Source organism: Phascolarctos cinereus, unplaced genomic scaffold, assembly GCF_003287225.1.
Source record: "Phascolarctos cinereus isolate Bilbo 61053 unplaced genomic scaffold, phaCin_HiC Scaffold_9;HRSCAF=440, whole genome shotgun sequence".
NCBI lineage: Eukaryota > Metazoa > Chordata > Mammalia > Diprotodontia > Phascolarctidae > Phascolarctos > Phascolarctos cinereus.
The window spans coordinates 193,521,251-193,549,129 of NW_027556402.1; the positions used below are offsets into that span (position 1 = coordinate 193,521,251).

At 40.7% G+C, this 27,879-nt stretch overlaps 1 protein-coding gene across 1 annotated transcript in view; it reads left to right on the forward strand.

Moving 5' to 3' along the window:
• Nucleotides 1–27,879, forward strand: part of SH3TC1 (SH3 domain and tetratricopeptide repeats 1) — a 110,206-nt gene that overhangs the window by 58,290 nt on the left and 24,037 nt on the right. Inside the window, 9 exon segments of the mRNA XM_078148317.1 lie at nt 1,115–1,186; nt 6,995–7,122; nt 12,907–13,012; nt 15,081–15,245; nt 19,095–19,293; nt 20,344–20,414; nt 23,931–24,126; nt 25,408–25,538; nt 25,991–26,032. Of these exon segments, the coding sequence (XP_078004443.1) occupies nt 1,115–1,186; nt 6,995–7,122; nt 12,907–13,012; nt 15,081–15,245; nt 19,095–19,293; nt 20,344–20,414; nt 23,931–24,126; nt 25,408–25,538; nt 25,991–26,032 (1,110 nt within the window).

The window sequence follows — 27,879 nt, forward strand, 5'->3', positions numbered from 1 at the left end:
CCTTGCTCTCCCAGTTTGCTTACAGTATCAGCCTTTATATCTAAAGCATGAACCCATTTTGACTTTATTTTGGTATATGGTGTGAGATTTGGGTCTATGCCTAGTTTCTGTCATATTCTTTTCCAGTTTTCCCAGCAGTTTTTGTCAAAGAGTGAGTTTTATCCCAGAAGCTGGGGTCTTTGGGTTTATCAAATAATAGATTACTATAGTACTTGACTACCGTGTCTTGTATACTTAACCTATTCCCCTGATCCATCACTCTATTTCTTAGCCAGTACCAAGCAGGTGTGATGATTTTGGCTTTATAATACAATTTAATGCCTGGAATGGCTAGGCCGCCTCCCCCCGCATTTCTTTTCATTAATTCCCTTGATGTTCTGGACCTTTTGCTATTCCAAATGAATCTCTAGGTTGGGAACTTCTACCAATGAAAATTAGCTCCACTGCAATAAGAAGGGTATTTGGACACTGAGAGTTAAGTAACTTGCCCAGGGTCCTAGCTAAAGCAGGACTTTGGGTCAGTTCTTCCTGACTCCAAGGCTGTGTCTCTGTCTACTACCCTGTCTTGTCTGACCACTGACTACCCTGTGAACTCAGGTAGAAATCACTTCAGACTTATCAAAGTCGGTTCATCAACAATGGACAAAGTCTAGCATCAGATCCATATTCCATATAATGACCTAATTTCTCTAGTGTGTCGTAGGCAGAGATATAAGGAAAGGTGGGGTGTATGTGTGTGTGTGTGTGTTGTGTGTGTGTTGTGTGTGTGTGTGTGTGTGTGTGTGTGTGTGTTGGGGGTTATCATACTGTAACAGAAGTTTCTTTTAGGAGAGAAAGCATGGTAGCCATAAAAGCATTGGATTCAGACTGGGTTCTGGGTCAGGTTCAGCTCCTAACTTACTGTGTGGTCTTGGGCCAGTTTCTTCTGATCTTTGGGCCTCTGTTTGCATGGGAAATCAGGATACTGGACTAGACTGTCTTCCCTTCAGCTCTGCTAGAGAGAGAGAGAGAGACCTAAACCTTCAATGCTCCATACGCTGCTGAAGCTTGGTATTCTTAACCTTGTTGTGAAACTTTGTTCACTTTCACAATTCTTTTTTTTTTTTTTTTACAGATACTCAGCTCTCTGATGGCTGCAGGGCCACCGTGGGGACATCTCTTGGCCAGATGGGAACTTTTCCAACAGGTACCAAGCATGACATAGTAGCAAAATTTTAACTAGGGTGGGATAGAGTTTTGTCCTGGTTACAAGTTTAGAAAATGCATATTTTTAACAAATGCAGTCCTTTAGCAGTACCCCCATGGAACAAGCTAGCTTAGCACTTAGAACAGTGCCTGGCACATATTATCACTTAATAAATGTTTACTGACTAACTGAACGTCTTAATTATTTCATTTATTATTTTCACATCATAAAGGAACTCAAGTTGCTTTGCTTTCATGCTGTTTTTCCTGGACGCCAAAATGTCTAGTTCAGATTTACAAATTCTTCTAAAATCACTTTTATCACATCATTACTCTGTTTTTTAAATGTTTGGTTTGTTTATTTTTTTAGTACTTAATAGTATTTTTTTCAATTACATGTAAAGATAGTTTTCAACATTCATTGTTGTAAGATTTTGAGTTCCAAATTTTCATTATTACTCTATTTAAGGTAGTAGTACTTGGGCTCTGAATCTAAGCCTGGATGAAACATGGGATTCTTTCTGTTTCTCTTTAGCTCTTTTCATTTCTGTAGAAAGCCTTATCTAAGATCATGGCCAGTCACTCTCCAAACCCCCAGCACAGGGTCTATTTGTATCTCAGACACAACGCGGGTATCTTTCACTTCCTATAACAGGGGTGTTCCTGAAGAAGCTCATCAAAATCTAACCTTAATTTAAATATACCCAGGAGATTCACTATTTAAAGAGTACCTGGGGTAAGTCGGTTTGCAACAGGGTGGGAAAAAGCTATTTTCATACACAAATAATATTCCCTGATTCATTTTCTATATGCCTGAGATGAGGGAGGACTCCATGTATTGGGTCCTGAAGGAAAGTAAGAAAGGCACACTTTCCATGGACAGATGGAAGAAGGGTATACTGTGAGCATAGGATGAGAATAGTGATTTCTTGAGGTGTTTTTTTGGTCCTTTAAATGGCTGGTGAGTAACCACAAATATTCTCCTGTATTTAATTTAGAAACAAGATGCCCTTTCATGGATTAGGCAAAATAAACCCAAGCGTCTCTGTAAACTTATCATATGTTGTGACAATAGTTTCTGTCTGGGGTAACAGTTACTAAGCTAAATGACACCTTTTGTATTTAGAACAAGAAATTTTTCAGAAGTTTTGCCAAGTAGTAACATGTTGCGACCTTGACTGACTTCTTCCCTCTCTCGGTCTCAGTTCCCTTATTTGTAAAATGAAGGGTTTGGACTCCATGGTTTATAAGATTTCTTCTAATTTTGGCAATCTGAGCTCTCAGGTCCCTTCTTGTGCTGCGTTGTGGAACACTTCCAACCTCTCAACTCTTTGACAGCTAAGGCCTTACAAAGTGGCAGTGAAATTTCATGTACCTTAAGGGAGGGACAGCAAATAGTGGCCATATGTGTTCATTCCCGTGTGAGAGTAGGGATGCCTAGGGTTGTGTTTGTCTTTTGTTTAGGACCATGATGTTAGGGAGATGATGACATGACTTGCAATTGACTTTGATTTGAGTGAGGGAAGGCCGTGCAAAGTCACCAGCCTCACTTTCTTCTCCAGAGCCATCTGGGTCCAGTGGCCAGATATTCATCAGGATGATTAGAGATAGTCCAGGATGCTATGGGAGAACCTGGACCTTTTAAGCTAAGGTCTTTTCAGGTTCTCACTTTAAGTGGGGTAATACCTAGGCCTCTTTAAGAAGTGAGTCAAGGGATGGCCCCTTTAATTAAAAAAAAATCAAATTGGAAGACCCTCAGAGTTGCTGGCCAAAAGAGAAACAGTTACTATTTACGGAGGAAATACAGAAAGAAGAAGTTGGGTTAGATATTAAGAAGTGTTTCTCAACAAATTCAAACATCTGTTGAGGCTCATCAGAGGAGCTTATGAATGGATGAATGAATTAAAAAGCATTTATCAAGCACTTATATTCTAAGAGGTGAGGATACAGATATAAAAGTGAAGGTAGGCTATATTTTCAATGAGTTTATATCCTGATGGGGGAAACAACACCTATAAGGGAGTTGTGGCCACTCTGGTTTGGAATGATGGGAGGGGAAGGGATGATAAATGGAGGAGGAGATTGATACACAACCTTTCTAGTAGCAATGATTATATTGATTTGATTATAATTCCAGACCTGGAAAGCACGTGGGAAGGAGGGGTGAGGCAAATGATAAGACAATGACCAGGAAGTAGGGGGAAGTATAGCTGGAGCCTTCCTAGATACAGCTGGCCATGTCAGGGTCTCACCCTTCAGGGTCCTAGGGCGGAAATTCCAGAGCTGAAAGGGTAAAGCCCTTCAGGGTTCAGTATCTGGTCTTCTCCACATGTTTTTCTTCAGTGAGCTATGAAATTAAGTTGGTCCAAGCACCGCCATCTCTATGAAACCTTCAATAACTGTTCCAGGCCATAATGAGTAATAAAGCTAAAGCCAGTAAGTACTGCAGGAGTTCAGAGAAAGGGAACTGAATTTTGGAGTTCATTTATTTGGGCTCATTGTTGTTGAACACACACAGCGAGAGACCAAAGAGTCAAAACAACATTATAACATGTAACTGTTTTCACTGAATAGTGTGTGATCTTGAGGTAATTTTTTTTTAAATAACAATTAATAGGGTTACTAGTCTTTCATAGTCACAGACTCATAGGATTTCGAGCTGAAACAGGCCTGAGAGATCATCTAATTCAACCTCCTCCTTTTATAGATCAAGGAAACTAAAACCCAGTTAAATGTGAAGTAATTTGCTCAGGGACATAGGAGTAGTAAGTAGCAGTGTGGGATTAGAACTCAGATTTTGTAAGCCCCAATCCAGTGGTCTTTCCACTAGGCTGTATTACTTATGCATCTCTAGAGACCGAAGGATTCTTCTATGTGGACCCAGAGACAGATTAGTCCAAGAGAAGGGAACCGGTAGCCTCGAGGCCATGTGTGGCCCTCTAGGTCCTCAAGTGCAACCTTTGACTGAATCCAAACTTCACAGAACAAATCCCTTTAATGAAAGGATTTGTTTGGTAAAACTTGGACTTGCACAAAGCACATGCTTAGAGGTCCCCAAGGTTAGTGAAGCAGTTAGTCTGGGCTCTACTCTACCACCATCACCCTTCCCCTCCCTGCAGGGCTTGATAATTATTTCCTTTTTCAAACTCAAGCCCTCTGTGGTTTGAGATGGAGAACTAATGGAATCATAGTATCATAAAGGCAGCTAAGTGGTACAATGAGCTCATCACTGAACATGTAGTCAGAAAAACTCGCATTCAAATTTAGCCTTGGGAGGCAGCTAGGTGGTGCAGTAGATAGAACACCGGCCCAGAAGTCAGGAGGACCTTAGTTCAAATCTGGCCTCAGACCAAACACTTGACACTAACTGTCTGACCCTGGTCAAGTCACTTAACCCCAATTGCCAAAAAAAAAAAAAAGCAAATTCAGCCTTGGACACTTGCTAGCTGTGTGATCTCGGACAAGTCATTTAACCTCTGACTGCCTCAGTTTTCCCATCTATAAAGTAGAGATAATAATAGCATCTGCCTTGTAGGGTTGTTGCAAAGATTGAATAGATAATATTTGTAAAGTGCTTTACATAATTTAAAGAGCTATATAAGTTTTATTATTATTTATTCCTATTATTATAGACAGAGTTAGAAGTGACTTTTTACAAATGAGCAAATTGAAGTCCAAAGAAGAAAGGTCACCCAGCTCCTTAGCTTCCAAAGATAGCATTCCTTCTGTCACAACCGTGCTGGCTCTAATATGTGATTTGGGGCTTATATGATAAGGTCTCCAGAAGGATTTAATCAACCAAGAAACTTTCACTAGATGATGATGAACTCAAGACATCCGAAGATGGTAATAATAACTTGGATTTAAGTAGTGCCTTAAGATGTACAACACAGATGGAAAGTATTCATAAGACCTCAAGATAGGGAGGGGGCAGCATAGTGTAGTAAAAGGGAAAAAAAAACCCACTGGATTGGGAATGGAGAGAACCCCAGCTTTGACATTTTCTCAAGGTCATCTGTACGGCATTTTATTTGGCATTTTATTTCTCTAAGCCTTAGTCTCACTTGAACTACCTGCCTTACATGGTGGTTGTGAAGAATGTCTTGCCTCCCTGTTGGGTAAATTTCCCTAAATGGCCAAGGGCCAAGCAGACCATCCCATAACAATACTTTATTGCTGCCAAATTATTCCGGGTTAATTCCAGTTTAGAAATCATTGCAGTCTTCAACTACAGGAATGCAAGAGTGAGAGAAACATCCTTGCTTTACCCAACACCCCTTAACACAGGTACCTTAAATTCCCCAATTAAATTATAAGATGCTGGAGAGTAGTAACTATGGCTTATATTTCTTTCTTTGTCCCCCTATATCACAAAGCTGGCTTGTTGGTTGGAGAAATTATCATAGAACACAGGAAAGGCCCTTAGAACAGAGAAGGATAGAGCTAGAAGGACCTCAGAGATACTGATTCCAGCATTTTTCAGAAAAACAAATTTGTAGGATCACAGGATCATATAAGAAAGGGACCTTAAAGGCCATCAGTTACAATTCTCTCATTTCACAAATAGGGAAGTTGAGACTAACTTACCCAGGGTCACATCTGGTTAGTATTTGAGGCAGGATTAAAACTCAGGTCTCAAGTTCGAAGTTCTGTCCATTGAACTACCCTGCTTCTCTCTGGAGGCTTCTGGCGGGAGGTTGGGTGGTCACAGTCTGCCACTAAACATGTCCCTATATAGTTACAAAAATAGGTTCTAGGTATTCCTGGCTTCCACTAAACATGTCCCTATATAGTTATAAAAATAGGTTCTAGGTATTCCTGGCTTCTACACTCTAAGACCAACCTCATTCTAGATTCCCATTTGTAGAAACTCTCTCAAAAGGGGGAGGGGAATGGTGGCGTCCTGCTGTGTGTAAGAAAGGACATAGACTTACATGTTCCAGCACTCTTTGGACGGAAACTGAATGACGCAGGACTAATGGAATAGTCTGTGTGGTTATCTGAGGAGGTTAGTGCAGTCATGTATAGTAGTAAAGTCGTTTCAGCTGTGTCTGACTCCTTGTGACCTCAAAGGTCCTTCTGATTCCAGGGCCAGCACTCTATCCATTGAGCCATCTACCTCAGTCAAATAATAGCCACAGTAAAAGTGCCTACCAAAAAGATATGGCCCCAAAGTTATCAATCTGCTTGAGGAATAAATAACATCAAAATAAAATATACACAAAATTAAATATGTAAAATAAAATAAAACGACATCGAAAAACAATGCCAGGGGATGCATTTCAAAATTATTGTAGGTAAGTGCTTTAAGTGGTCAGGGAAAGTAGAGATTTCTGAGTTCTTGGATCTAGGAAAATACATTCGTCTTCCTTCTGGGAAGGTATAACTGTTCTCAACATTCAGGGATTACAGCCTGAGTAAAGAAAAGTGATGTGTCTTAGATGATATGGATGACTCAGATAAGAGAACTAGCTCCTTGTCCCAGGTACTGACATCCAGAGGGAAATGTATTTCCTGTGGGAGAATGGCGTTATTTTTTTCCTTGCTGTATTTCAGAGACCACCAAGCCTGACTCTCTCCTTCCTCCACCAGCCTACCCCTCCCCTCGTCCACAGGGATTCAGAGGGAAAGCAGGTCACAGACAAGAACAGAGCAGGATCACAAGCTGGCAGAAGTCAGGGAAGAGGGGGAAGGACTCTCCCACCATGGCTGGACCTGGGCCACATGCTCTGCCCTTTTTTGCAATGAAATTTGCTCCAGGTACCAGAACGCCTAATGATAGCTCTGACCACAAGCCAATCTCTTCCAGATATTTCTTTGAAGCTCATCATGGTACAACCAAAGAGTGGCCTTCCTGACCCCGGTCTACAAGAGGAATTGAGGCGAAGACTCCGTCTCTTGGAAAATGACAGCAGGGAGGTTTCAGCTGTGTTCAGTGTAAGTCCTAATGATCTGGATGCTTAGAGTGCTAAGACATTCTCTTAACTCTCCTTCCCAGGCCTTAAAGCCAGTTAGAACTGGGTTCAAGTACTGCCCCTGACAAAATACCATTTATGTATTGAGGCAGCTAAGTGGTACAATAGAGAGGGTGCTGGACTTGTCATCAGGAAGACCTGAGTTCAAATTCTTCTTCAGTCATACCTACTAGCTCATGACTGTAGACAAGTTACATAACCTCTCTTAGCCTCAGTTTCCTCATTTGTAAAATGGGGGTAATAATATCATCTACCTTTGAGGGCTGTGGTGAGAATCGTCTGTGCTATATAAATGCTAGCTATTATTAGCTAACTATGTGGCCCTGGTCAAGCCACTTAACTTCTGGTCTAATTCTCTAGATGATTCTGTAAGAATATAAATTGCCAAAAATTTGCATCAGTAAAAAGAGTTTCCTATCCCAATTAAATCACAGAGCCAGGCCATTCACAGAATTGTATCTTCAGTCCCCTAAGTAACCTTGAATGCCTTTTCCTGAACTGTATTTGATATAAATAACTTCCTGTCCCCCCACCCCCATGTCTTTCTCTCTCTCTCTGCCTCTGTCTCTCTGCCTCTCTTTGTCTGTGACTGTGTCTGTGTCTGTCTGTCTCTGTCTCTCTGTTGTCTGTCTCTCTGTCTCTCTGTCTTTGTCTCTCTGTCTCTGTCTCTCTGTCTCTGTCTCTGTCTCTGTCTCTCTGTCTCTCTGTCTGTCTGTCTGTCTCTCTCGTTCATCTTTCATTCCTAGGGGTTGGTTCTAGCTTCCTCACAGCATACCTGTGTACATATGCAGTGAGATCAGTGGGCCTGTGTTGGACCTTGATCTGCCACAGGCCAAGGGCCAAGCTGTTAGACTGCTACTAGTCCAGATCAGAAAGGAAGCACAGGATATAGAATGTCAGAATTGGAAAAGACCTTAGACCCATTAGAACATGGAAGATGGTGGGTGGGGACAACTCTAGCTCAGAGAAGATAGGTCTTTGACAGTTTTAATATTCTTACAAACTCTCTAAGCCTAAGTGTTCCCTGACTTCCAACAACACCACCCCAGAGATAGACTTATTATTTCATCAAACCCTTTGGGGATTTCATCAAGTCCACTTTGTAGACCAAGCTTGCTCCAATGGGTGTGCTGGCTAGCTACTCTCTGCCTGAGGATGCTGCTAAGGACACTGGAGAGGTTGAGTTTCTCAAAACAATTTTTAAAAAGTGATTTTCTTATAAATACATGCCTCTTTCCCAAAGAGCTGAACTTTGAGCAAAAGTGGCTGATCCGCACGATGGGAAGGGGCTGGTTTTCCTTGCCACGTGCAATTCTGGTTGTTTTGTCAATCGTGCAATTTATGCTCACTCATCTTTGCCGGGAGGAATGATTTTGTTCAATCACGGTGTCTAAGGCAAGTCCTATGTGACGTTGCCCCACCAAGGTCCTTTCATCATCACCTCCTTGGATTCCCTTATGGTGATAGTGACAGCTCATACTTCTTTTAATGTTTTCAAACACCCCTGTGGGGCAACAAATGAAAGTATGGTGCTCTTTATTTCATAGGAAACTGAGCCTCAGGGGAAGTGTTTGTCCCAAACTGATTTAGCTAAAGAATGTGAGAACAGAAATTCAACCTAGGACTTAGGACACACCCTTCCATGTCCACTGCTGCTGTTGTTTGGGCAAGTCTGACTCTTCATGACACCGTGGATGATACTGTGATACTGTCCATGGAATTTTCTCGACAAAGATACTAGAGTGTTTTGCCATTTCCTGCTCCAGTAGATTAAGGCAAACAGAGGTTAAGTGGCTTACCCAGGGTCACACAGCTAGTAGGTGTCTGAAACCAGATTTGAACTGAGGTCTTCCAGACTCCAGGTCCAGCACTCTACCCACTGAGCCATCTAGCTGCCTCCACTTCCACTGTTCCTCTATAAAGCTGCAGGACCTCCAAGTTGGAAAGGGCCAGAGATTATCTAGTCCAAGGCTTCTTAAACTTTTTCTCCTTGAGATCCACAGTTTAAGAAGCATTGATTCTAGTCCAATCTTCAGGTCTTTTTCAGATGGGCTGCTAACTAGGTACCACCACCATCTTCTGTTTGTGAAACTGATTTTTTGAACCCAACTCTAGCTAAACAGAAGTCTCTTCTACACTATCCAGCCTGTGTTTGAAGACATGTAGTGACTCATTATCCCCGAGATAATCCATTCTTTTAGATCACTTGAATTATTTCCCCTTGCATTGAGCTTAAATCTACTCTGAAATTTCCATCTTCCTTCTTGAGAAGCTTATATTCTTTGAATTTGTTTCCCCAGAGCTTAGCACAATACTAAGCTGGTGCTTAATAAATGTCTGTTGATTTGATTCCATCTACTGTTCCTAGATTTTCCCTCAGCAAACAAATAGAGTATGACTCCTTTATGATAGCCCTTCCCGTACTGGACCATCATTGTCATGCACCTCCTCAGTCTTCTCTTCCCCAGGCTAGACTCACACGTTCTTTCCCCTGATCTTCATAGGGCCTGGCATCCAGGCCATTCACCATCCTGGATGTTCTCTTCTGGTTGCTCTCTGGCTGACTGATGTCTTTTCTAAAATGCAGTACCCAGAACTGAACCTAATACTCATGGTCCTACAGACACACCTCTCTTCATGTGGCCTAAGACTGCTTAGTATTGGGGTCACTGCATTATTATTGATGCTTATAAAGCTGGTGTTCCATTAAAACGCTCAATTATTTTTCAAGAAGAACTACTGTTTAGACATGCCTTTTCTATCTTAACTTGTGAAACTGATTTTTAAAACCCCACTGTAGGATTTTATTTTTATCTCTATTTTTATCTCTATTTAAATTTTGTTACATCCTACCCATTGTAATGGGCAGCTAGGTGGCACAATGGATAGAGTGCCGGGCCTAGAATCAGGAAGATTCATCTTTATAAGTTCAAATCTGGCCTCAGACTCCTACTAGCTGTGTGATCCCGGGCAAGTCACTTAAGCCTGTTTGCCTCAGTTTCCTCATCTATAAAATGAGCTGGAGAAGGAAACGGCAATCCACTCTAGTATCTTTGTCAAGAAAACCCCAAATGGGGTCAAGGAGAGTCAGGCAAGACTGAAAATGAGTGAACAAAAACAATCCATTGTAATAGCCAGTCAAGAACTTATAGGATCCATGGGGCAGCTAGGTGGTGCAGTGGATAGAGCACCGGCCCTGAAGTCAGGAGGACCTGAGTTCAAATCCGGCCTCAGACCAAAACACTTGACACGTACTAGCTGTGTGACCCTGGGCAAGTCACTTAACCCCAATTGCCTAAAAGCAAAAAAAAAAAAGAACTTATAGGATCCTGACTCTGCCATCCAGTTCATTTACTATTGCTTCAAGCTCTGTATCATCTCCAAATCTGATGAGTGTGCTATCTATGCCTTGAAATAAATCACTGATGAAACTGTTAAACAGCACAGATTAAAATACATGTGCTCTGGAGCACTGCTTTAGAAAACCCCCATTGATTTGCTAGTTAGTGGTGATGGCCCATAAATTAACCAAAAGGCTTTATTAAGTGTTCACTATGTACCATGAACTGTGCCAAGCACTGGGGAGACACAAAAGGATAAACAGACCTTTCCCTCAAAGAGATCACATCCCAATGGGAGAGATAATGTATAAAGAGCTAGTTATATACAGGAGGTATATAGAGTGGATGGGCGATAATCTCAAAGAGGAAGGTACCTGCCACTGGGGGCCCTGGGAAAGGTCTCTTGGAGAAGGTGGGATTAGAGCTGAACACATTCAAATGGCTTCCCAAAGAGTGTGTTGTGAGAAGTTTGAGTATAATGAAAAGTATGATAATAATAATAATAATAATTTTAGCATAATGAAAAGAGCCCTAGACTGTAAGTCATGAAGCAGAGAATTCTGACTTGAAAAAGATGTCAGAATTCATCCAGACCAGGAGTTCTTAACCATCTTGGTTTCCCTTCTACAGACAGTCTAATGAAAGAACCAAGCCAGACCACTGAGTCACAGAACCTTAGAGATGGAAGGGGCCTTAGAGGTCAACCCCATCTTTCCACAAATGTTCCACAGGGTTCATTGCATTCCTAAATGTATAGTTCTGTGATTCTATTCATCAAAGTCAGATTTAATGCTGTAGATTAATAAAAGAGAGTGGGGATGTGCAGCCTCTGAGCATTCTGTGATTTTAACCAGGATAGGAAACTATTAACAGCACTTAAAGATGACAAAAAAAAAAAGAAAAAGAAAGAAAAGAAACTCTGAGCTCATGTTAATATTTAACAAGTTAGGAAGTCCAGAGATGAAATCTCACCAGAATGGTAAGCAGAAAGAAGACTTTGCCTTATAAGGGTCTGCTAAAGATCTGGGAATGTTTAGCCTGATGGCAGAGAAAACTAAGGAAATGAAAGGGGCAAAATTGCCTGAAGTACAATGGAACTTGGAATCATTAGTGTATGGGGAGAGGGGGCCAAGGAAAAGATGAAGCCCGTGCTGTACTATGAATGAAGGAATGAAGGAATGAATTAATGAAGGAATGAAAATTTAAGTGCTTACCATTTGCCAGATAGTGAGCTAAGTACTGTGGATACAAGTACAAACAAGCAAGACGGTGCCTTCCCTCATAAAACTTATGTTCTAATAGAAAAATAATTCTATAAGACAACACAGAGTTAGAATGATGGTGATGATGTCTTAAGGTTTATAAAATGCTTGCCTCATAACTCTCAGAGGTAGGAAATGAAAATATTAGTGCCCTACCCCTCCCTTTTATGCAGGAGGAAAATGAAGCTCAGAAAAGTGAGTTGACTTGCCCAGGGTCACACAGCCAGCAGGTAGATTAATGGATAAAGCACTAAGCTTGGAGTCAGGAAGACCTGAGTTCAAATCTAGCCTCAGACTTGGTAGACAGGTTGCATTTACTTAGATAGGTATCACTAACTGTGTGACCTTGGACAAGTCATTTTGCTCTTGTTTGCCTCAGCTTCCTCCACTATAGAATAGTGATAATAATCACATGTGCTTCCTAGGATTACTGTGAGGATAAAATGAAACAATAATCGTAAAGCACTTAGCACAGTGCCTGCACATAGTAGGTGCTATATAAATACTAGTTATAATAATTATTTTTATTATTACCAGGAATATAACCCATCCTTGACTTCAAGCAGGAAATCATCTGAAGGACCATAGAAAATTAGCTAATCAAAAGTATTTATTAAGAGTTTATTATGTACTATGCACTGTGGCAAGCACTGGGGATACAAAGAAGAGTATAAATAGCCCTTAACTTCAGCTAGGTGGCGCCATAGTGCATAGAGCACTGGGCTTGGAGTTGGGAAGACTCATCTTCCTGAATTAAATCTGGCCTGAGACACTTACTAGCTGTGTGACCCTGGGCAAGTCACTTCACCCTGTTTGCCTCAGTTTCCTCATCTGTAAAATGAACTGGAGAAGAAAATGGCAAAGCACTCCAGTATCTCTGCCAAGAAAACCCCAAATGGGCTCACGAAGCGTCAGACACGACTAAAGACCAAAGGGGAAGCAGATTGGTAGCACCAGTCAAAACTCAGAGACCTTGAAAAAGTTTGTCACCGACAGCTTGCAATCTGGCATTTGGTGTTTCCCATTTTCCACTAACAACCTTGACTGTTTGAACATCAGCACTTTAATAATAGCCCCAAACGAACCTTTGAATAATTCCAACTTTGGTATCAAAATACCCTTCCTTTTTTTTTTCTCCTTCAGGAGCTATCAGCCAGGCTGCTGTCCATTCACAGTGACCAGGACCTTATTGTAGTGACATTTAAAACTTTTGAAGAAATATGGAAGTTTTCTACTTATTACTGTCTAGGTAAGGCACTTAGAATCCTAGGGAGAAATGTTAAATTGTTTCTCATTATCCCTCTTGGGTTCAACTCCTGCCTCAGACACTTACTAGATGTGTGATCCTAAGTCCTTTACCCTCTCTGAGCCTCAGCTTTCTCATCTGTAAAATGGGGACAATCATAGCATTTACCTCCCAGACTCGTGAGGATCAAATGAGTTAACCTCTCTAAAGCACTTTGCAAACCTTAAAATTCTGAATAAATGCTGCCTATCATTATTATTATTATAAAATCATTCTCATCTTGTTATAACTGTTATTGAAAAATTCTTTGGGAAAATATTTTACTAAATACTAACCATATAAAAATGATAATAATTTAGTAATAGTAATAATCACTTGTGCTTTTGACCATTTCTGCTAATAAAACTTATCCTGTCATTTTTTCAAAAACAGATTATAATAAATGATACTTAGTGGTGTTTACAATCACAACCTTTTTCATTTGATTTTCACAGCTCTTCAAGTTAAATGATAAAGTTATTTTTATCACTCCTCCTTTATCAATAGGGAAACTAGGGATAAGAGAATTGTCATGACTTGACCAAAGTCGCAGGCCTGATCTTCTGATTCTAAGTCCAGAGCTCTTTCTATCATTTGATGGTACTATAGGCATAGAGAAATAGGCTGAGCATTTATTAAGTGTTTACTGTATGCCAGATACTATGCAAAGGTCTAGGGATACAAAGAGAAGCAAACAAGACAGTCCCTGGCCAATAGGGGCTTATATTCTAATGGCAAGGCATAAAGGGGAACTGGAAAGAGGGTTGGGGGTTGGTGAGGAAACTCATGTTGGGGCATGGAGTGGAGATGGCCAGGAAGTAGGGGAGATGCCTGGCTCTGAGCAAAGTAAGGAAAGGTCACTCAGTTCTCAGAGACCAGCTTCCCAGGCTCAGAGGGTTTGACACGTAAGACACGCAGATAAATATATCTTCTAACTACAGGATATCCCCTGGGGAAAAGCATCTTTAATGAACCCTTGATAGTAGAGTTTAGTGAAAAGGACATTGGTATTCGTGGGATCATAGAATTTGCAGTTGATGGGCACCTTGGGCCATGGGACAGATAGGCGGCTTGGTGACTAGAGCTCTCAGCTTGGAGTCAGGAAGATCTGAGTTCAAATCCAGTCTCAGACATTTGGTAGCTGTGTGACCCTGGGCAAGTCACTTAACATCTGTTTGCCCCATGCACTGGAGAAGGAAATGGCAAACCACTACAGTATCTTTACCAAGAAAAGCCCATGGACAGCTGGTCCGTGGGATCACAGAGAGTTGGATGCGACTCAGCAACAACAAGAGAGGTTAAAGATTGTCCCAGTCCTCTAGAGAGGTAGTGGGGGCAGGGTTAAGAAATGGACCCGCAATTGCATGGTTGTGCAGGTTAGCATTAAGTCCATTAAGAGGAGACAAAAGTGCTGAAACTGACCAGGGTCACAGCACCATTTTGTGCCAGAGGCTCCAAAACCAGCTCTCTGTTCATTACATTTTTCTGCCTTTTTTTCCACAAAGTCATCACATGACTAATCATTGCCAAAGCCAGAATTTGAGTCCAGGCCCTTTCATTCCTAATTCATTATGTTTTCCACTCCCCCATATTGTCGTTTGGAGTCTGGAGCTCTGGGCGCTGATTCCGTCCCTTCCCTCACCCTTTTCTCATCTATAAAATTAGGGTAATAACACGTCTTCTACTTCATATGGTGCTTTTGAGGTTCAAATGAGATAAGGTTCATGAAATGCCTTGTGAACTCCAAAATGCTACACGTGTTAAATTACCATGATCACCACCATCCATCAGCACGCCCATTGTTGGCTCACAGCTCATTTTCTTGTAATTTTGCTTCTACTAATTTTCTTGTAATTTTGCTTCTCTTCGGGTGTGCTTTTAACTAAGGCACGTTCCTTCTTTGCAAATTTTGAAATAGTTTTCCTGCACTGAATTCTGACTGTAGTCTTAGCAGATGGCTACATTTACCTCCATTTTGCAAGGGGTCTAGGAAACACAGAAGGCTTTCTAATTTTATCTTTCTATTGGCTAGGTTTCATAAACCACTGCATGGAAAACTTGTTGATGGACCAAGACTTCTGGCTTCTCTCCAGCTACAAGAGCAGGGGGGACAGTGCAGACTTCGATGCTGAGATTGACATCTTTATTGATGAAGAGGCTTTACAGTTAATGCACAAAAGCCTCTTAATCCAGGAAGGTGAGGATTGCTTGAATAAAGGTATATTTAGAAGGCTGTTGTTTTTTTCTTCCCTTTGGAAACTAGGAAGAAAGAGGACAGAAATGAAACCCACGCACACCTTGAAATTTCGAGGCCCTAAATTTTTCAGTTCTCTTGAGCAATGAAAACTATGCAAAAATGGAATTGGCTGCCCTGAAAAGTAAAGAGTTTCCTATCGTTGAAGATTTCACAGGGCGATCGGCTGACCACTTCAGATTATGTTTGGAGCTGGAAAGGACCTTAGAGACCAACAAATACAAACTTCTCATTTATAAGGTGCTTTGCAAGTCTTAAAGGCTACCTGAATGAATAGGAAACTGAATCCTAGTGGGGTTAAGTGACCTGTTTAAGGCTGGTAAAAAGCAGAGTTGAGGTTTGTGACTCAAAACCCAGCACCGGGAGGTCCATTGTAAAAGTGATCAATGAACCAACAAGTATTTATTTAGCAGCTGCTATGTTCTAGGAACTGTCTTGGCTTTGGGGATACAGAGAGAAAAAAATTAAATAAGTTTAACTCTCGGGGAGTTTGCATTCTATTGGAGGATACAACATACATATAGAGAACCATGTGCAGAATAAATACAGGATAATTAAGACCAAAGGGGAGGACACCAGCAGTTAGAAGGATGATGAAAGGAAAATTGTGAGGAAGGCAATTTTTGAGCTGAGTCTTGAAGGTGGAGAGTATTTCTTTGAGACAGAGGTGACCGAGCAGTACACTCTAGGCTTGGGGGATGGCCACCACAAAGGCATAGAAATGGAAGAGGGACTGGCATGGTCAGTTTGGCTAGACTGTACAGTGTGAGTTTAGGATGAAATTTGGAAAGTACAAAAGCTGAGAATATAGGTTGAAAGTCTTTAAAAGTTGCAAAAAAGAGTTTACATTTTATTTTAATGGACATAGGGAATCATTGGAATTTATTGAATAAGGGAGTGGTGTGATTGGAATGAGCCTGAGGAATATCCCTTTGGCAGCTCTGTGGAGGATGCATTGGCATGGAGGGAATTTTAAAGTAGAGAGATTAATTAGAAGATCACTGAAATAGTCCAGGTAAGAGGGGAAGATGGATTGCATTGGAGTGAGTCTTTAAGCAGAGTAATTAGTTAGTAGACCATTGTAGTATTCCAGGTGGGAATTGATGAAGGCCTGAAGGTGGTAGCAGTGTGAATAGAAAGGAATTGGGGGGCAGCTAGGTGGCACAGTGGATAGAGCTCCAGCCTTGGAGCCAGGAGGACCTGAGTTCAAATCTGGATTGACACTTACTAGCTGTGTTACCCTGGGCAAGTCATTTAACTTTGATTGCCTCACCTGTCAAAAAGGAAAAAAAAAGGAATTGGATATGAGGGAATTTGCAGATGCCAAAACTGCAATATTTACCAATCATTTAGATATGGAGGATGAGAGAGAATGAGGAGTTGAGGATAATACCAAAGTGATAAACTTGGGAGACTAGGAGAATGGTGGTTCTCTCAACATAAATAGAAGAGTTTGGTAGAGGGGAAGGGCTTTGGGGCAAAGATAGTGGTTTGTTTTTGACATGTTGAATTTGAGATGTCTCCAAGATGTCCAGTTCAAAATGCCTACTCCATAGTGAATAATGTAGAACTGGGACCCAGGAGACAGCCAGGCTGGACATATATTGTGAATTATTTGTATAAAAATTATAATTAAACTCATCAGAGTTGATGAAGTCACTGAGATAGAATATATAAATAAAGAAGAGAAGAGAGCCCAGGACAGAACCTTGAGATACATGCATAGTTAGATGGTATGACATAATTGAAGATCTGCAGAGAAAATTGGGGAGAAGTCAAATGGGTAAGAGGAGAACAAAGAGTTGTGTCATTAAAAACCCAAGGAGAAGAGAGTATTCAGGAGGAGTGAGCATGGTCAAGAGTATCAAAGGCACTAGAGTGCAGAAAGGATGAGGACTGAGAAAAGATCATCAGAGTTGACTTCAGTTATGTTAAAGTGAAGGGCTGAACTAGTTGACTCATTCCAGGAAACATTTAGTAATAACAGAAATTTTTTGTTGTCTTTGTTGTGGTCTGAACCTTTGATTTCCTTGGAGTAGGGGGCTCCCTGATGAGGAAACTTCCTCTACCAATGCAGCTAGTAGTCTTAGAGAATTGCCTTAGGCCCTGAGAGGTTGTTATTTGCCCAAAGTCAAATAGCCAGTGTGTGTCAGAGACAGGACTTGAACCTAGGTCTTCCCTGATCCCAATATTGACTCACTATCCACTATTCCGCTGCCTCTCAACAACAGCTACAATAATAACTCATGTATCTCTGGACAAAGGGCTCACCTCAAAATAATTCCACAAAATAAGCAGGACAAGTATTGTTCTCATTTGACAAATGAGGAAATTGAGGCTCAGAGAGATTAAGTGAACTTTCCCATGGTACTAGAGCTAGTAGGCATGAATATCTGAACCTCTTGCTTCTTGTCTCTCCCTATTTGTAGTGATCTTTCAGGATCTAGCATAAAGTCAAGGAGAACTGGATTTATCCAAATATTTTATCACTCCCACCTAGAACAAGCCAGCAGCTACAGGAAACAAGCCTGCTACTCCAACAGAGCTCACTTCCAATTTTCCCCAGGATTCAGTATGACATAGCTTCTCTTCCCATCTTCCATGATACTCTCAGATGCTTCTCCTGTCTCTCTCTCTCTCCCTCTCTCTCTCTCTCTCTCTCTCTCTCTCTCTCTCTCATCCCTCCCCAAATGTCACATCAGATCCTGATGTACCACAACTCTTGTCATTTACTCATATTATATTATTTGATCCACATCAGTCCAAGATCTAGGTGGGGTGGGAGGTGGGGACAGTATGGAAGTGCTCTGTTGTCTGGAATCCTCTGATGCTGTTGTCATTGGTGACTTGGTTATCATAGAAGCATAGACCTAGGTGCAGGATGGACCTCAAAGATCATCTAGTCCAACCCCTGCATTTTACAACTAAGAAATGAGGTAACTTAAGTAAGTTTCTGAGGTTCCTGAGTCAAAATCCAGCATCATGAGGTCCATTGTAAAGGTGATCAATCAATCAGAGTCACTTAAGTAAGAAGGGACAGATGTTGTATTCAAACCTTGGTCCTCTCACTTCAGAGCGACTATTCTTTCCACTGTACCCTTCCATCTCCATTATAGAACCCAGATTCCTATCTCTTAAGTTCAGTGTTCTTTCCCCACTCCCTTTTGCTGCCATTATCTGGGAGCTTTCCAGGTCTGGAGGTGCTGAATTACTCAGCTTGCCTCATTCCCCACGGACCTACTTGAAGTCTCCAGTGCCTCTTGACGTTCTCCTTGACAGAGATGGGAAATAGGAGGAGTACCTTATGTTAAAAATAGATGAGATTGATTCTATAACACATGTAAAATTAGGTTCATCACTTTATACAGCTCTGACATCTCCCTGTACTACACTGCTCATGGTTACATAACTTCCCGGGTTGTTTTATGGATCAAATGAGGTAATATTTGAAATGTGCTTAGTATAGTGCCTGGCACATAGTAATAAATGCTTATTGGCTGATGGTCCTCCTGTGATAGGGAACTCACTACTTTTGGAAGAAAGAAGGCTGAAAAACAAGGTAGCATCTTTTGGGAGGGATTATCTAGTTTACATAGAATATAGGTTTATGAATAGTGTTTAAAGTTCAGTTTGATCCATTAAGGGTCTTACCCCATGACCAGAGCCACTTTAAACTAATACTAACATTTACAGGATTTTAAAAAAAATTCTCACAAGAAATCAAACCATACAATATAGCAATAAATTTTTTCTTTTTGCTGACTTGAAAGAAATCCTCTGGTACATTTTAAGGGTCATTCTTTGTATTGTGTCCTGACAACCAAATAAGAGAGATCATGGCTCCAAGAGGTGAAAGGAAGGCTGGCCAGCCCTGCCGGATTGCATCGCCAAGCTGTCTGAGGGCACCGACACAGATTGCTCAGACACTGTCTGATAGCCTCCCCATGTCAGCTGAAGGGGCCTTTGAGGAACTCTTGATTCCATTTCATCAGTAGGTACCGAAATAGATCTTCTCTTATATTTACTGGGCCTTAGCAAAAAAGTTTCCTGTTATTATGTTGTACTTTTGTGCCTGGGTGGTGGTGGGGAGGGGCGAAGGAGGAGGAGTAATGATAAGGAATGTCTTAACTGTTTAGTTTTTATCTTTTATATACCTTGCTAAGCACAGAAGCTTGTACACAGTAAGTGCCTAATACATGCTTGCTGGATTGAGTACCTATTTTATTTGATTTTTACAACAGCCCACTGAAGAAGATATGGCCTGGTTCATTATCCCCATTGGACAGATGAGAAAATTGAGGTTCAGTTAGTGAGTAGTAAAATGAGAAAGCACCTTAGAACACAGAATGCCAGAGCTGGGAGGATATTTAGAACATAATATATCAGATCAGGGAGGGAACTCAAAAGATGCCAGCTTTGCCACTTACTATGTGACCTTGGACAAGTCACTAAACCTCTATGGGCATCAGTTTCCTCATCTATAAAATGGTGGAAGTGGCAGGGGGAGGCTTGGACTAGATGACTTCTAGGGTCTCTTCCTCCTTTAAATCTATTATTTTATGATTGTTCTTAAGACTGATACCAAATGGGGACTTGCACAAAGCATATGCGTACTGTCTCCTCACCTCCATCCCTCAGTATCCCCATTTCCCAAGTCTCAGCTCAAGTGCCATCTTGTACATGAAGGCTTTGCTTATCCCCTCCCTCCTCAGATTTTATTTCTCTCCCTTCTAAAATCACCTTTTATCTGTTTTCTATATACCTATACATGGACATGTTGTCTAGTTCTCCACTAGACTGTCAGCTCCTTGAAGGGCAGGGACTCTTTTTGCTTTTGTTGGTGGTTCCTAGCATACAACAGGCATTTAATAAAAGTGTTTGGTTGATTGCAGTTTCTATCCAGTCTGGAGGGATGGAAGTTGATAGGACTCTGTTGTTTAGCAAACCACTTTGGGAGTCAAAGGCACTGACATGTCATTTGGGGTCACCCCTTGGGTGTGCGTGTGTGTGTTCTAAAGACTTCTCTCTTTTCCTCCCCAAGGTGGTCTCTTAAGGTGCAGTCTGATCCTGTAGATGTCTTTGTTGGTGAATCCAAGATCTGCAATCAAATTGGTAAACAAAACAAAGCAAAAAAAAAAGCTGGTCTGCCTTTCTCTGCCCAGTCTGATTAATTTCAATTGAACTGAGAAACTTAATTTGGACTGAATGTGTCTGGAAGAGCTGCCAAGTGTACATGAATCACCTAGGACAGATAAGATGATGCAATGTTGCACTGATGCTGGGTCAGACCCAGTAAAGCTATTACAACTTTTTGTTGGGATTGTTGTTCCTTAACAAAACAACAAACAAATAAACAAACAAACTCATATTCCTTCAAGGGAAGATAATATAATAATAACATCAGTTGTGATCTTGACAAGTTTTTTCTCTGGGCCTTAGTTTCTCCCTCTGTAAAACAGGGGGGTGGCCCCAGGTGATTGTTACTAAGAGACTCTTCCAGTTCTGATATTCTGCAACCCTTAAATTTATGAATTATCAGCCATTCAGTGTTTCTTTGACAGCTTATGTCTTCTAAGACTTATAAATTTGTGTTTTAAATGTTTGGTAGACATTTATTTCAGAACAGCTAAGTGAGTTGGATATTATACAGAGGAGGAAACTGAGTCAGAAGTGAAGCAACTTTTACCTATGGTCACATAGAAAATGTCAAGCTAAGACTGACAGGTCTCTCAACTTTCAAAACTAATGCTCTCTCCACCCCAATGATCATGTACCTGTAAAACGTCTTCATCAGAACCTTTCAAAAAAAAATTTCTCCCACTTAAGACAGTTATCACTTTGTATCAAGTTCATGTATGGAGTACTAATGAACTCAGAACCTTTGAACAAATGAGGTAATATTTGTAAATCACTTAGCACGGTGCCTGGCCAACAGCAGGTGCTAAATACATGCTTGTTCCTTTCCCCCTAGTAATAGTTTAATAAGAAATTAAAGGTAAGAGCTTCAAATTTTGTTTTATATAGAGTTGATGATTTAAATCTTTGGAGGGTCCTTTTTTGGCCTGTATCCTTAACTAAATTTCTTTCCTTATTTTTTGTACAAACTCTTGAACCACTCTCAGACCAAAATCAAAAAGCATTCTGAGACTAAAACCAAACAAAAATCCCAATATACCAACAAGTTAAATTATGTTAATTTTATTAAATGTGTTTTGTGAGCACTTCTATTTCATTCATTTTTAGACACCCGTCTGATATGGAATTTCAATATGAGTTAATCTATGGTGGATTCCACCTGAAAGGATGGAAGTTGACAGGACTCTGTCAACTAGACTAGAGCAATCCATTTGGAATCGTACATAGTCAGTAGGCTTAAATCTTGGCTATGCTACTAGCTGTCTGTGCTAAAAGCCCAAATCAGATGTCAGCTCCTCCAGAAGATCTTCCCTAACCTCCATAGTAATAAGCAATTTGCCCTCTCCATCTTCACAACGCATTTGGTTTTATATCTCTCTAATACACTCAGGTACTATTCTCTATTACTGCCCTGGTGTCTTTCTTATCGCCTTTTCCAACTATAAGCTCTTTGAGGGTAGGGTCCGTGTTTTACTTAAACTGTGGATCACCCTGTCATAGACTAGACCTCAGATGCGATAGCTTGCATTCAAGTCTTCACATCAATAATATTTCACGTTTCATGTTTCAGTTTGCTCACAATAGCACTGTGGGATAAATTGCGCCAGAGGTATTTGCATTTTACAGGAGAGAAAACTGAGATGTAGAGAAGAAAAATCATTTGAAATCAACAGAATTAGCATTGGAAGGGATCTTAGAGGCCATCTAATCCTACCTTCTCAGTTTAAAAAGGAGGAAACCGAGGCCTAGAAAGGTTCCTTAACTGTCTCAGGACAACGCATTTCCAGGATTTGAATCTGGGACCTTTGACTCCAAATCCAGGGCTCTCTCCTCTTTGCCATACTACTTCAATGAGGTGACTTGCTCATGCTAACACAGCTAGTCAGAGGTAACTCTAATTACTCCAGTGGTCTTTCCACTATACCACACCTCCTTATGTCCCCTAATTTTATAACCACCCCTGAAATTCCAGTTCCTGAAAATGGGGTGAAAAAAGCGGTGTAATGGTCAGATTAATTTACATCTTTATACAAATATGTTAAGACTATAATTTTATCTTCACTCTTAACTTCTATACTGAGGATATAATTATTGTTCTACATTAAACTTCCTTACAATAAGGCTTGTCTAAAAACAGAACAAATGGCTTGCCTCGTTGGGTAACAAGTTTCCTGTCCCTGGAGCTGGTGAAGTAAAGACTTGATTACCACTTGTCTGGGGGTATGAAAGGATTCCCTTCCTAAGGCAGACGGTTGAAGGAGATGACCTCTGAGGTCCCTGTGGGCTCCAAGAGTTTAAGATTTTGTGTTTGAGTACTGAATTGGAAGTTAGGACGTGTACATTCCAATGTCAGCTCTGACACAGGCCTGCTGAGGAATCTTAGGCAAGTGACTGGCCTCATCTGTATCTGTTTCCTTATCCACATTAGAGAGGTTTCAGTCCCCACCTTAGGTTTTGTTGTTGTCGTTTATTGTTTGTTTGTTTGTTTTTAAGAGAATTGCTCCCATTGTAGCAAGTGTCTCAAAAACAAAAGGTGAGGATGTGAGAGCCCTGCTGTTCTCTTCACAAACTACATTTGCTACATGTTAATCAAATAATGCAACTACAAGAATTGTAGTAGACCCTCTTCTGTATTCCATATTTTAATAAGAAGCTTAACACTTGATACTTACTAGCTGTGTGACCTGGAGCAGATCACTTGACCCCAATTGCCTAAAAAAAAAAAAAAGAAGAAGCAGCAGCTCGACAAACTGGAACATACAATTGAAATTAAGTACCTGCTGTGTGCAAGTATGGTGCTAGGAACTGAGGGTGATCCAAAGTTTAAGTAAAACATGGACCCTGCCCTCAAAGAGCTTATAGTTGGAAAAGGCAATAAGTAAGGCACCAGGACAGTAATAGACAATAGTACCTAAGTGTATTAGAACAATATAAAACCAAGTGCTTTATGAAGACAGAGATGGCAAATTGCTTATAACTACGGAGGTTAGGGAAGATCTTCTGGAGGAGCTGGCATTTGAGTTGGGCTTTTAGCATAGACAGCTAGTAGCATAGCCAAGATCTGAGCCTACCGACTATGTATGATTCCAAACGGATTGCTCATTCTACTATGCCATTCTATCTCCTATGGTAGTGAGCTCCCTATCACTGGAAGTCTTCAAGTAAAATCTATATGCCCATTCACTTCTTGAGGATACTACTGAGGATAGGATTCCTGTTTTAAGTAAGTATTAAAATCAACACTCCAAAATTCCTTGCAGCTCTGAGGCTCTGGAACATACTCATGCTTTCCCCCTCCATCTTCTTGCCTTGAAACAATGCAGATACCTTGAAAGCATTCTCATTAGTAGGAACAGGGGTCACTACTATCCCAGTACACATCCAAGAAGAGAAAAACATTTGCCAGGTTTGAGAAGGTATTTTCTGGCTTGTCAGAAGGCTCTGTTCTGTTGTCTTAAGGCATTAATTTAGAAGATGGTCTTTTTTCTACAGTTACAGACACCTGCTTTGCCATAGTGGATCACTGTAGCCAAGTACCAGAGGAGATGAGTTTCGAGGATGGGGATCAGATCAAGATCCTAGGCATCCTTGTTCCCTGCCTGGGGTGGTTTCTGGGGAGGCATTCTGTGACCGGCCAGGTCGGCTTTGTGAAGACCAGTCATATTCAAACACACGCCCAAGCTCCCAGGTAAGTAGAGAAGTACACATCCTTCTTCAGGCTGTTGCCATACTCCCTTGTCCAGTGATGGACAGTAGTTTGCTACAACCCAGAATCGTAAGATTCAGAGCTAAAAGGGACTAGAGATTATCTCTGATAGCATGGTATGGTACAAATAAAAAAAGCTATATTGCAGCCAGAAATTCCTGGGTTCAAATCTCACCTGTGATACCTATTGGTCATATGAATTAATCTTTCTATGCCTCAGTCTCCTCATCTGTAATATGGAGAAAATAATACCTGTTGTATTTAATTCATGAGTTTGTTATGAGGATTAAATAAAACAATGCAGATGAAGAGCCTTGCAAACAGTAGAGCACTTTGGGAAAGACAGGTATTCTTGTAATGGTTATCATTATTATTACTTAGTTCAGCACCACATTTAGCAGAAAAGGAAACTCAGGAGAGATCAAAAATAGCCAAATGACCTGTCCAAAGTCACAGCTAGTAAGTGCAGAGCTTGCTCCCAATCTCAGGTCTTTTGGCCCCAATTCAAACAATCTATCCTGCACCTGTGTCTCTTTATGGGGGGGTGGGCATCCATCCACACATATGAGTATTTATGAAACATTCAGCTGTGTTTTAATTTCTTTGATCATTCAGACATACAGGTCGTAGAATCATCATTGCTCAAGACCTTGGCTAGCTCACAGCTTGGCTCTCCATTCAAAACTTCCCCTGGGACACCCAGATCCCAGACTTACACACTGGGAAGCTACCCAAGAGCATCAGACCCCAGAGGAGTACTGTTCTATTTTCATAAGACCTCACCAAGCTCTCTTATTTTCTCTACTTTCAAAGAGTTTCTATATTTGCAGTATAATGGGCCATATAGAACAAACCAACCAAGAGATGCTGGCTCTCCTTTAAAAAAATTTTTTTTAATTAAAAAAAAAGAAAAGAAAAAGAAAAATCTGGCCTTAGTTGAAAAGGGGTTTGTGCCTTTATCAGGGGTGCTGTCAATAGATGCTGCCCTCCTACACCCAAATCCTAGCTGTTTTGCCTTTCATATTATAGTAATATGGACATGTTTTCATTGAAGTGAAAGTGTCAGATTTTCCTTTAACTTTTAAGGGGTTTAGCCTTGGTTCCAAAGTTAAAGGTCTCACATTTTATTTTAAATTTTAGGGCCTTAAGCCCCCAAAGAACCTTAGAAATGGGATTTTGTTTCATGGAAATAAAATTTTAAGAAAAATGAGACATGTTAGTTACTTGGAATAAAATTAATACAGTATGTGTCCTAACTTGTAGGTTAGCAAATGTGATCTTGGATGAGGAGGAAAGGTCATTTTTCATCAACAAAAGGAATTTTTCAGAAGATGATGTGATCCGGTTATTAAAGAAAACAGCCACTTCTACTGTTTGTACAGCATATAGTATGGGTAAGTATCTCATCTGTATGGTGTCCTTCCTATAGCACACCCCAAGGAATATTCTAGGGTACAGGGCTGTATAGCCTTCACCACTTTCATAAATGGGTCCCATGTGACTCAGCTTAGTAACGGACATAGGATGTATCAAATGTTCACAACCCAATTCGCTCACCAGACACCGTGCAAAAGCTCAGATCTCATTGAATCTCTCGTGACAACCTTATAAGGCAAACAGGCCAGGTGTTGTTATTCTCATCATCCTATTTGTCAGGCAAGGCAACCAAGAAATTAAGAATCATAAAGTGGAAGTGATTTAGTTAATGGCACATAGCTAGTGAGTGAAACCAGTTCTTCTTACTCAATTATTTTTTCTATTCAGCTTTATCTGACTCCATTTCTGATGCTCTTTCCACTACACCCCTGCCACTAAGTCATTTCTTTTTTTTTCCACTCCTATTCAGACACATTAGAAGAAATGGAATTTCAGAAATCCCGAGAACAAGGTATGACCTTTGAAAGGGTGCTACTAAATGTGTTCACTAGACCAAGGTGGGGATGCAGATGTTCACTCAAGGAAAGAGGCTGTTGTGTTTGATTCTACAGTTAGGTCTCAATTAGTGTGAATAATGGTCCTCTGAAGTGGTCACATGTATTTGAATTTACACCATTCATTGTTATAATTTATGTAAAATACGGTTATTGGTTCCAGCACAATGGAAATAGGTGGTGTGAATTTAAAGAATGCCACCTCTTGAGAGGGAATTCTTTATCTGAAAGAGCTGAGACCTCACTGCACATAGAGCATAATGTTGTGCTTAGCACATAATAAACAATTAATAAATGCTTTTTTTTATTCATTCAATCAGTCAGTCATATATAGATCTATCAATCAATCAATAAACATTTCTCAAGTGGCCACTATGTGCCAGGTACTCTGCTAAACACTGGGAGTACGAAAGGAGACAAAAGACAGTCCCTGAAGGAAAAAACACGCAAAGCAACATTTACAAGGCAAGCAATATACAAGATAAAGAGGAAATGATTAACAGAGGGAAGGCACTAGGTTTAAGAGGGTTGGTGAAGATTTCCATTAAGAAATGGGATTTTAGACACTTAACACTTAGTAGCTGCATGACCCTGGGCAAGTCATTTAACCCCGTTGCTTAGCCCTCCCTCAAAAATGGGATTTTAGTTAGGACTTAAAGGGCAGTTGTCAGAGTGGAGGGGGGAGAGTGGTCCAGGCACGGGGACAGCCAGAAAACATACCTGGAGCCAAGAATCATAGAATTTCTAGCCAGAAAATATCTTCAGCAATCCTCCAGTCCAGTATATATAGTAGCATTTTAAACATAAGGAAAAGAAACTTAGATAACTGACATGCTATATGTAGTCATACAAGTATTCATATACCTCAGATATGGAAGAGGGATTCAGTTTATTTTGTTTTTGCTTCAGAGGGCAGAATCTGAAGCAATGGATAGAAACCACAGGGAAGAAGGTTTCAATTCAGTAAGAAAAAAAAAGTTCTAACCAATCAGAGCTATCTGACCATGGATTAGACTACTATCCTCACTAGAAGGGTTCAAACAACATTACAAGTTAAAGAGAACTCTTTCATCAAGGATGGGAAATGGATGAGTAGAGTTGGACTAGGTGACCTCAAAGGCTTCTTCCAGTTCTGAGATTTTGTTGACATTCTTCTGATTCTGAAAAAGAACTTGGGACACTGATGGCCCCTCCTTAGAAATGGGCCAAACTCCTTGTGCTGTCCCAGAGGTGGTGCTAGAAAATCCCCACTTCAGGCTGAGCTATGATTATTTTCCTTTGGTGTGTAATTTGGTGGTTGACACTCTCCAGATTCAGGTTGTTTGAAGAAAAGTTCAATGTGCCTCGAGAATGTGTTGAGCGCTGAAAAGAAACATAGAGTCAAGACAAAAGCAAGAATCTCTTTTCCTTACCTCGGGGGAATCTGAGTTTGGTTCTAAGGAACTCTTTAAATCATAGGATTTAAATCTTGAAGGGGTCCAACTAAACCCATCTGGTTTAGATGCTGTCCCTCCCCTGCTGAGAGTTCAGACTATGTTGTTGGAGGAAATGAGAAACTGGGATGATATTTCTTTAAGGTGTTAAAGTTCTGCATGTTGCAAAATTCCTTTTGGCAAGAGAGGAAACAGTGACTTCCTTGGATATCAAAATGCCTAGAGGAAAACAAGCAAAGCACAAAGCTTGGCAGCTGTTTCCTGGCTCTCAGTGGAGGTCACATCTTGATGAGTTAATCTAATAAAGAAAAGCAGTTTCAAACTTGGCTGCTCAACCATATTCTGTACTTTTATCCCCAATCTATAGAGAT